Raw genomic sequence first — 11,499 nt, 5'->3', positions numbered from 1 at the left:
ATTTCCAATACTGCCCAAACTTTGAAATTCAATAGATTCAAATTGGCTCAACCAAATTTAATGAATTTTATGTTGTTGGAAAGCTAATGAAATTATCTACAAAATGCCACTGGTCCCATGACCAGATTCATTGTAGAATTAATGTGATAAAAAGAAGAAGGCATGGACTTTTTCCTATTCAAATAATTATTAAAAATCAACCAAAATAGATATTAAGTTAATTCCAACTCTAATAGCTCACATTTGACTTACACTAATTGATTATGCAATAAAATGGTGTGGTCACTTTGCATGATCATGCCCTAGTTTAATTAGTGGATAATATGGCTAGTTTAACTAGTTGATATTGTCCAAAACTATTTATAATTCATATGATGTCTTATACTTCATTTAAATCTTGTCTCACATGAATTCATGGGATGTTTGGACCCCTGGCCCAAACTCTCTTATATGAATTACTTAGAGATTTAAATCATATGTAGTGTATTTAAATGATATGAGGTGATCCACCTCATTTAAATCATCTTCTCAAATGATGATGATGAACATTTGACTTAGGTCAATATAAGTTCATATATGATTGATTGAGAAATTAAATATTAAGAAGATTTCAATGAGAGGAAATTATTCCTCAAGAACCCTATGGAAACTATCATTTACATATTAAATACAAAGAAGTCAATTCTCCTCAAACAACACAACCCATGCACCCTAACTAGATTAATTGTGTGCATAGAATAATTTGTGTGTTTATATGTGATACATGGAATAGCCATTGAATTAGTGAGTAATTATACTCGTATTCAAATTTAGACGCTAGCATCGGAGAGTACACCGAAGAAGAAGGTTGCTACCAAGAGGAGGAGGAGGAACAGTTTGAGAACTACCAAGGCAAGCTAATATTCTTGCAAATTGCAAAGCCCCTTGGGGCAAGGCACCATGAATCTTACCTTTTCTTACATAAGCCTATCCCAAGTTTATACATTACAAGTTTTTACTTGTTTTCTCAAGAAGTTACTTCTATAGTTAACTTTGGTCAAAGTACAAGAGGTTACTAGAGTAGTGAAGTTATTCTCAATCAAGCAAAGCAAGATAGCACCCCTCATGAATTAGAGCTAGTGCTAATGAAATAAAACTTGACTACTCTAGATGGGAACAATGTGAATTGAAATGAATTTGAAACCTTGGACTGATGAAGCATTCCATTGAATGATTTTTGAAAGTGAATATGACCAAGAGAAGATGGTGATTTTTGATAAATATGATGTTGGTTTGAATGCGATACCTTTCCAATTAGTAAGTACCCCCACAATACCTGATTATGGGTAGGGCTTAACTGGAAGTTTATGCATCTTAGTATGGGTTCCCTCTGAACACACGTCATAGGGGTTACGCTTGAGGCTGCCTCCGTTGTTGAGAAATGATGTGAAATTGAGGTGAATTGTACGGCCAAGCCCTGTGCAGTTCCCAGGTTGACAGTTGGTCTTCACTGGGAGGCCAAGCTCATGGGGAGAGGTGCTCATACTAGGATTTGTAAGTGAAAGGTTATGGTTGATGATCCGCGTACTGTGTTACGATGATTCGGGGTAATCCCGACGGATGAAATCAAATGTTGTGGCATAAGTGTGCAACCTCTGCAGAGTGTCAATCTATTCGAATAGCCGCGTCCACGGTTACGGACGGTTGGAAAGGCCATACCGTTTCCGATGTCATATCTTCGAAAGTGATGTCAAAAGATGATGGTGAAATGACTTGTGGTGAATTGAATTGAAATCGCCACTTGAATGGTGGGAATGACACTAATGTTCCCACTTGAGTTAGTTAGCACTTGAATAAAGCTTTTCTCAAATACTTATGAACTAAAACTGGCTTTATGCAAAGAAACTAGAGCTTAGCAAACTTTACTAGATTGTCTAGCACTTACATTAGTATTAGTTTGCGAGTACTTAAAGTACTCACGGCTTTGTCCCTGGCTATTCAAATGGCCAGAGTATGAAGATGAACAAGGAGATTACCAGCAGGATGCCTACGACAACTAGGAGTCTTCCTACGTCAAGCGTTGGCCTGTGGACTAGAGAGTCCTTGTATCTTACGCTTCCGCTATAAACTATGAACTTGTGTTTGTTCTTTTTCGGTGAATCTTCTTTCCGAAAAATGCAAGTTTAGGAAAAGCAGATTCACCGAAAAAGAACTTTCCGGATCTAAACTTGCAAGTCAAACACTAATAACCAAGATAAAAGAAAGGGTCTAATTATTTCTTAGTCGACTATGAACTAGCTTTATTCTCACTTAGATAAAGTCATCTAATCTTGATTAATCCAAATCACGATGCAAATTAAATGGCGTAAAACTTGGTTAAGCACGAAGCTAATTGGTTGATCGGTGCGACCAGCCCAGGTGAACTTAACAAAGGAGAGAAGACAGTCGAGAAGATGCTTCATGCTTCATGCTTCATGCTTCATGCTTCATGCTTTTGTCGTCGTGGATAAATGAACGAGAAGTAGCATCGATGCTAAAGTGATCACCATGCATTGACGTAAAATTGAACTAGTGTTTACAATACAAATTTGGAGACTTTGGAGATTACACGGCAAATCGCGAGGCATGGATCAACGACCTAGACGGATAGGCATGTCCTCGTGGATGCTGCATGAAGTGGCCGGAATCCATGTGGCTGCACGAGCCGCCTGATGCCGCGGCACATCTTGCCCAGGAAGAAGCCGCCGCCGAGCTGTTTGGCCTTGGAGCCGTCGTGGCCGTGGCACCCTCCCACCTGGTATTGGTAATGAAGCAGCCAATCCTTGCAGTCGGCGTCCATGGCGAAGTTATCGAGATTGTGGGCGAGCACGCGGTCGCCGTGCCTGAAGAGCACCTCCACCTTGAGGCTCTTGGCGTAGATGGTTGGATCGCTGGGGCAGGCCTCCGCTGCCGCCCTGGCGACGGCCCGCGCGCAGTTGGCGCCTCCGTTCCAGACCTCGAAGTTGATGAACATGCACCAGAAGTTGACGCCGCTGTCGTCCTCGCCGGCGTATATGCGGCAGCCCCACTCGTGGAACAGGCCCCTGGCGGCGTCGATGTTGCCTGCGCGAAGCTCCATGGCGATCCACGCTTTGTAGATGGAGGCGTAGTCGGCGACCTTGCTGCATCCCAGGGCGCTGCGCAGGAGGAGGCGCGCCTCCTTCATGTCGCCGTCGGTCCGCGCCTGCTCGCACCAGCGCAGAGCGTAGCCAGGGTCGGCGCAGGCGGAGTCCAGCATATCGTAGGCGCGGCGCCGGCGATCGATTGGGTTGGCGCCCGCTCCCTTCATCGTCATGCCCTTGCCAATGGATTCGAGAAGATGGAGCTCGGGCGGAAGGAATAGCAAGAGCAAAAGGAAAGACAAGAGAGATGGCGGGTCCTGCTTGCTGCTGGATCGATCGAATTGCCGCCGCGGTATATATATTGTGGAGGATCCCTGCCCCGTCCCGTGTACTCGTGTGCCGTTCGTGTCGGATACGGAGACGGAAAGGCGGAAACGAAACGGATACGGACGAATTTCGTATTCCTGGCTGGCTGAATCTAACACTGGAACAGATTCGGCGTCGATTCTCGTTCCAATCCTAGGACCTAGTTGGAGTAGCGAGGTAACCAAAAGGAGTTCGGCGTGTATATTGAAGACCGTGCATTATACTGTGTTTTATACGCAACGTCCCAAGTGTTTTATTACGGACAGCCAGGGGCAGAGTACATAGCATAAGACCATAAGTTTGATACTCCCTCAGTCCAAAAATATAAGGTGTTCTTAAACTTTGCTAATCCACGACATAAGTTCACCACTTTTTCATTTAGTAATTACCATTTTCCATTTAGTGCTTAAATTTATCATTTATTACCAGTTTACGGTACATAAATTCATCCTTTTTCAGAAGCTTTTGAAAAAAAACATAAAGGAAAAGTGATGCTTACTTCTGACAAGGAGGCCCCACTTGTCATGGCCAATTTGCTGATGTGGACTGGCCCCTCATGATAGCCCAATTAGAAACACATATCTAAAAAAAAATTAAAACAGTCAACAGAACTACCTTTCCCTAGTTGCTCCTAGAGCGCTGCAGCTATCCCTCGGAGCAGCCATTGATCCGGCGCCACCGCAATGCACACCCCCGTCGCCAGTTCACCACCTCGGCAAAGGGATAAGTACACTCTAGTGCTTTCTCTCTTTCTCTCTCCCTCCTATCGGCTTTTTTTCAACAAAGAACGGCCTAGAAAGGCCTTGAAACTCTATTAAAAGCGGCGGGTAAGATTATAAAGATCCCTTTTACAAATCTTGCCCTAGAAAACCTAGAATTTCAAGATGAGGCATCAAAAATTACAAAAAGGACCCCTAGCACAAAAAAGGAAAAAACCAATCAGGTGCCTGGGGGCCATCTCCACCGCTGGCTGGTGGCCTCAAGGCATAGCCGCGCCAAGATCTGATAGGACGTTGCTCGGGATTCTCTGCTTGCCGATGAAGAACCAAGAACATCGTCCATCTCAACGCCTTCGGGGACGAACCACCAGAGAGTGCGCCATGGCGATGTCGCGACATGAAGAGTATCAACTTCAACAAAGCACCACATGGGCAATTTCTTGCATCAAGAAGAGAAGGGAGAAGAAGGAGCAAGGCCATCCGAAGCCAGATCTTACAATGGATAATGCAGTGAGGTGATAGTGTAGGATCCTCTAGCACCTTTCCCTCATCTATCCACCTCGAGGCACAGAGGAGGAAGAGCACAAGGAGAGGCATGGGCGGATCTGGATCTAACCTCCTCTTTATTTGCCAGAGAAGAACAACAAGAAAGAAATCCTACAGTTAAAAGAAACCAGACCCCTCTCCCACCCGTAGGCGGCCACCATGGCCACCGGCGGCGAGAGGTCGGTGAGGGGAGCAATGTAAAGAGGCTCAAGGAGAGCAGACTCCTTAGGGGTATTCTCTCGGGAAGGTAGGGGGTGAGACCACCCTTTTGGTAGTTGGGTCGTCTCTGGAAAAAGAGGCACCTGATAGGTGATGCTGAATGGAAAATTCCCTCCTATCAACTCCCTCCTCTCTATCTCGTTCTCTCGCTCGACAGCCTCACATGTCTAGCATTGCCGTCATGGATGCCACCTAGAGCCACAGTTCTAGACCTCCCTGAGCTCCTCCGACCACGCCACCAGCTCCGCCTTGCCGTCCATGTTCTCCTAGCAGAAGGAACCGACACGGGTTGCAGTGAATCATCGTCGTCGTCCACTTCTTCCATGCATTCGACCGCAACATCGTTGGACCGTATCATCACCTCCGCTCCTCCTATCTCGTACGAGCACACCATCTTGACCAGGGTGAGCTTATTGTCCTCCTAGACACTTTAGTTCGTACTCGTGTGCTCTGTAGGGAGCCTCCACTGCTTACTGCCATGCTTCGCCACTCCGGTGGTCACCGGGGTTGACGTCTGGCGTCCATCTAGTCCTTTTGCAGCCACTTGTTAGTCTCCTTGTAGCTATGTAGCAGGGGATGCTCGCCCAAGCGCGAGGGCGGGGACATGGCTGAGGAGGAGGGCTGGCAGGCCCTCGTCCATGGCCCGGCGGCGGGAGGAGGACCAGCTGGCTAGGCAGGAACGGGACGACCATGCATGAAACTTGATTTTTTTGGTATTTACATTTATATTGCTCATGTTTCTGCCATGTTAGCCTTACAGGTAGGTCCCATCTATCAATTTTGTGTCAATTCACAATCAATTCATTATTTTGTGCTTCTTGCCAAAAAAAAATTATGAAAAAGTTGTGGATTTATGACGTGCAAACATGAGTATTTGGTAAATTTGAACTGCAAACTGGTTGTTGGTTTAATGCTAATAACTCGCAATCGGCAATGTCCATTAATACATAGCAGTTTCAGAAAATATATATAGAACTCGAATAGTAAGTTTACTTTTGTTTTCTATTTCTTTTAGAAGTATTGTCCATGTATGTTAAAAGATGCATTGATGTATATCAAAAGAAATATTTATGTATGCATTTCAACAATATGAAAAGAAGGGATATTGGCAGAGGTGGAGAAACCCGTGGTGTATGCGATTGGAGGTTTGCAATGACGGAGAGGTGTATTGTATTGGTTGTGATGAAGACTTGGTACGCAAGTTCGGGTGTTTGAGGACTTGCGGCAACAGCTTTGGCAAAAAAAGGTGGGAGCACGCACAGGTAAACTGTATTTTTGGTGGTGCTCTTCACTGAGTCGCGATTTCCAGGATCAAAATCCAAGGTTACCTTGGTGAAGCCATTGTTCTGTGAAATCAGGCTTTCTCCAAGGTGCAATGCTTGTACATATAAGTTTTTTCAGAAGTCAAACTATGTACAATTAGTTTGACCAAATTTATTGAAAATATATCTATATCTGCAATAACAAATGTATATATCACGATGATTTCACGGTGGTTTCATATTATAGATTCTCACACTTTTCTCTACATATTTGATCAAACTCGATATTGTTTAACTTTAAAAAAAAAGTGTATGCACTACATTTTGGCGAGAAAGGAATAATAAACAAAAAGCATATGAAGAACATGATTACAGATCCGACGTAACACCAATATATCCTTGAGGACAAAGTAAGATGTATGAACGATCAAGAATATATATTTCTCTGAAGTACTCATGGCCGCAATACATGCCATTTTATTACTAGCTCAAGGCCTTTCTGGCTGCAACTAATAGATCACTATTAAGCCGTAATAATATACACCCATGGTATAGAAGTACCAGAAAATGGCACGCCTCAAAACGTATGCATGTCAAGACAATCCTTGCACACTCAAATATGGTCAGCAGAGTCATTTTCAGCTTCAAGATTCCCAGCAAGTAGTTGGTCAGATTAAAGGTCACCGATTCTCTCTTCTTCCAGGCAAGCTCAGCTTTGCTTGCTGGCCGCCCTGAACAGTCAATTTTTTGCGTGAAAGAGGTCTAACTGGATTTCAATGGTAAACTTTGTTAGCTCTATCAGCAGCCTGGTAGTGACTGAGCCGATAAGCTTGCATCAGAATCAGGGCAATGCTGTAGGTACGCCTGATGCAGTGACTGAGTCGACGTTGAAGCTGATAGACTCGTCCCCGAGTCGCCACCGTGCTGCAGCTGGGTGTGTTGTGGTGACTGGGGCACCATGGTAAATAGGCTTGGCCCTGACTCCGTGCGTTGCCTAATGTAAGGGTACTGCTGCCCTGAAGAGCCAGGATAATAGGTTGGAGACCCATAGCTGGAACGAGGTATGTGGGGTGAACCTAAGTACTGCCCTGAAATACCGTAGCTGGAACGAGAGTGTGATGTATATCTGATGCTGATCGGCGGAGACAAATGCCCTCCACCAAGAGAGTTTGCAGATGCAAGGTGTGAAGTGTGAGACCATGGGGATGACATGTTTGCAAGGTCTACATTGCTCCTACTTGTACTGATGGTAGGTGAGTTGGAATAAGATCTGCATGGATTATGACTGCGGTGCATTCTGGAATTGGAGTGTGTGCGGGATATGGACTGTGATGATGGATGCCGACTTATCGACCTGGGAGGAGATGCTGCCACCATTGACCGAAAAGAAGCCAAAGCCGTCGATTCAGCAGGCAAGTGGATGATAGAAGAAAGCAAAGGGGTAGACTCTGATGCAGGGAGGTTTGGCGCTCCAGCATTTGCATCCCGCTTGCATACAGGGCAGAATGTTCTCCATGAAGTGAGCCACAGGTCCACACAGGCAGCATGGAACTCTGTAAGATGACACAGCCAAGTATCAGTGCACTGGCTAAAAAAAGCTTCACATAACATAGGGGTCAGTACCACTGCAACACTAGTTTCTGATCTCATAGTGTAGATCTCTATCTACGCCAGGATACCGGGAAACAAATGAAATTTAGGAAGACCGTATTTAATTGAGTTTATATCTCAAACCAGAAAAGGGGATATGTGGGGTTATGGTCATTATGATGGAAGTTTTTATCAGTGACACCATTTCTTTGCTCCATTCTAGTAGTAATATAAGTGTAATTCTATTTCCTGTCATTAAACCAGTAATGGCTAGTACAGATTGGGTTGTGCAGAAAGTGCACATCATTGAGATCCCAAACAATGAAAGTAATATTATCATGCTAACTAGAAAATAATTGTGAAGTGTGAGAAGAACATACTGTGACGACAAGGCAGCACCCTTATCTTTTCACCAACACTGTAGTCCTCTAAGCAAATGGCACATGTTGCTGACGTACAGTTGTCTTCTTGGACTTCCGTAAAAATAAGACTTGGCATTGCCTTAACTAATTGACTGCTCATTCCATGAAATTCTCGTGCTGCAGGCATTCGAGCTATGTCCCTTCTTATCTGGTGTCTTCTCACAAAGAAACAAGTGGCTAGGACAGCAGACATAGCAAGCAGTGCTGTGAAAGAAATTGCCATAATTGACAAAGCTGAGTTCACATGCGTTGATATTATCCACAACTGAGCATCACTTTGACCTGAATATTTCTTCAACACCTCTCCTGAGGCCTTAGAGATGAAGACAGCATATATGTCGATTCCAAATGAGCTTCCAGCCACTGTTAACACTTATTAGTTAAATACCGTTGCAAATATGTGCACTGAATGCATAATATTGGAGGAGACAGTCAGCTAATAGGAAATCACACATCTTAACAATTTTATGCATCACAGTTTATCATCGATTTCTGCTCTCTATGTTTTTTTATTTAGAAGTATTTCTGCTCTGTATCGTGAGGTGGAATCTGCGTCAGGTTGCTAATGATTCAAACCATTTAAATTTTATTACACAGGATTAGAATTTTGCATATCTCCTCTTAATTCCACTCACCTCTACTGTTTATCTATCAAATATCATGAATTGTAAATATTTAAATCAATGCACCATAGACTCTTTTATATGAGATGATCAGAGCAATGCGTTATTAGAAATATATACACCATAAAAGGAAGAATGAAGACAAGACCAAAAGGAAGAGTCAAGGAACATTACTTGAAACAAGGACACCATGGTCTTTGTTATCATATACTATCACAGCCTTGAATCCGGCATCCTGAGCATTTCTAACTTTATCATCAAACTGGCAGCCACCTCTTAAAATCAGTGCAAATGGTGATATAGGTCCGTCAACTGCCCTCTTTCTCAGAGGACTGCATGCATCCAGCGGCTCTACAGTGTAAATTACACCGCTTACACCTGAACCTTCCACCGCAGGAGCTGCAAAACATTGAAATGTCAATAAATTCATCATCATAAGTTCATAACACAGATAGATTGGATCAAGAAACAATAGCTATTAATCATGTTATCGCACATGAGCTAACAAAAGCAGCGCTACAGTACGTTCTTTTTTTACCACAGCGCAGGACAAGCAATTATCCATTCATCAGCGATGACTCAAAATTATCAGCTAAGCATAATATACCACAATAAGCTACAATAGCAGCTAAAGGAAGTATTCACAAGTTGATAACTGATCGACAAGGATAGTGGTAACGGATAGCACTTACTGAAGGTTGCCTCGACATCACTGAATGACAAGGTTGTGTTATTTGCTATCAGCACCACATTGCAAGCTCCCGGCTGAGCCATGAGGTAAACCACTGCACATAACAACAGGGGGAATAATCTCCCTCCCCTTGAACAGTTCATCTTGTCACCAAACATCGATGCTCCAATTGAGAACTCTAGAGCACGAATTGGCTGCAACCCCTGCAATAGCATTCCTAAATTTAAGGCAGAACACCAAAGAGCACGAACAGTATAAGTAGTGCGCAATTTTTTTGACAATAGAACATGTTTATTCATGGGAGACCCAACCTGGGTCCAAAGCCTCAGTAGACTACTATATTATCACCGATCCGCAGCTCCGGAATCACAATACAATAACTACCCCGAATTGATAATATTGGAGTAAGAAACAAGAACAGTCCGGCTAACAGATAGCACCTACAGCTCGAATTCACCCAAAAAAAGAACTAATTTTGCAACACGAGCTACCAAAATAGCCCTAATCGTTCGAATCTAATCACTGTATACCAAGAAACATCAACTAATCGACGAAAAGGTTACGGATTTCTCACCTGGAAAAGGAGAAGACGAAGGGGGAGTGAGAATCGGCGGTGGTTACTGGGTGCGTGGCTGAAGGCAGAGAAGCGGTGCGCGGATAGAGACGTCGGCTGCCATGAGAGGGGGGGTTGGGGTGGGGAGGGGGAAACCGGCCGTGGGATTGCGCATAGGTGGTGAGATTGACGGCGAATTCAATGGAGATGAGACAGGCAGCGAGACAGAGGGGGAGAAGTCGAGATTGGGAATTGGTTTGCAGACCTCTTGATCCGATTTTTCAGTTTATATGTTTTCTGCCCATCCATCTATATCCCTGGATATTAACCACACCCTGTTATTTACCAGCGTTGTCAACATCAGGATCCTGGCCCCCAATGTTCGTAGAGATCAGACAGACAACCGTATCAGCGCTCGGACAGCCAGAAAAATTAATGTTTTATGCTAAGCACCGTCATTGTTCCTAGAGATATTTATCATGCAAGTAGCTGTAAAAAATCATTAATATTTATGCTATTGTCAATGTTCCAAAGAGATACACATCAAGATCAAGCAAGTAGTACTTGTAGAAAATCTCAGACACTGTCAATGTGCAAGTTGAGTTTTTTTCACAAATCTTCTGGTCGCATCTAGTGGGTTTTTCTTTTGCTGCACGTCAGTTTCATGGTAGTGTTGACCCTGATATTTTTTGTAGACGTGTTCTCCCCACACAAAAAAATGGCTGAGGTAGAATTCGGCTCTGAATTGATCTCTCTGTTCGTTGACTGCCCAAGCAGCAAACAAGCCAGCAATGCATCAGGCACATTCTTGTGTTATCATCATCTCATCCGGATCATTCACGGGAGCAGCGAGCTGATCACAATTGCTTCCCACAGGTGTTTGTACGGATCTTCAAAGTCCAACCGCCACTAACATCAGTCCACATTGTTGATACATGTGTAAGCTCTGTCTTGATCCTTCCTCTTACCTCTCTCTTTATCCGGAAGGCCAAACAATCTTCTTGTAGTGCAAGCATGTTTAATCCTCATTGGGTTTTTTCTTCTCTCTTTTCTCTGAAGTTTTCTCTTTACAAAAGTAGTATTCTAATTATTAGAATACTTGTGATCCGACAGATTGGATCGACCCGGTGGCACCGCCGGCAGCGACACGTAGAGACCATGTGGGATTTCACGGTCGTAGTGGAGATTAGAGCATCCCCACTCGTTGGTGCTCCCCATGCCCAAATCCGGCGAAATTTTCGTCCGGATTGGAGGAAGATTTGGCGTGGGGAGCGCCGAAGTTCCAGCCGTCCCCCCGGCAGGAAACCCCCAACCTCGACCATTTGACATATTTCAAACAAATTTAACATAAAATTTAACAAGTTCGGCGACCAAGAGTACGAAAATTGCTGAAACAAATTCGGCGATAATCGGTACAATGTTTAACAA

At 43.9% G+C, this 11,499-nt stretch overlaps 1 protein-coding gene across 1 annotated transcript; it reads right to left on the bottom strand.

The window, feature by feature from the left end:
* Window positions 1-6,566: 6,566 nt before the first annotated feature.
* On the bottom strand, window positions 6,567-10,254 carry LOC124692843 (receptor homology region, transmembrane domain- and RING domain-containing protein 2-like). The gene is made up of 5 exons (XM_047226288.1): window positions 10,093-10,254; window positions 9,520-9,712; window positions 9,002-9,226; window positions 8,163-8,567; window positions 6,567-7,745 (listed from the first exon to the last, which is right to left on the bottom strand). Exons 2-5 carry the CDS (start codon window positions 9,674-9,676, stop codon window positions 6,991-6,993), a joined length of 1,542 nt encoding a protein of 513 aa, XP_047082244.1. The 5' UTR covers window positions 9,677-9,712; window positions 10,093-10,254; the 3' UTR covers window positions 6,567-6,990.
* Window positions 10,255-11,499: the final 1,245 nt, after the last annotated feature.

This window comes from Lolium rigidum, chromosome 1 (genome assembly GCF_022539505.1).
Source record: "Lolium rigidum isolate FL_2022 chromosome 1, APGP_CSIRO_Lrig_0.1, whole genome shotgun sequence".
Lineage (NCBI taxonomy): Eukaryota > Viridiplantae > Streptophyta > Magnoliopsida > Poales > Poaceae > Lolium > Lolium rigidum.
Note: the sequence above shows the minus strand (reverse complement) of the source record. Positions and strands in the feature narration are given on the sequence as shown.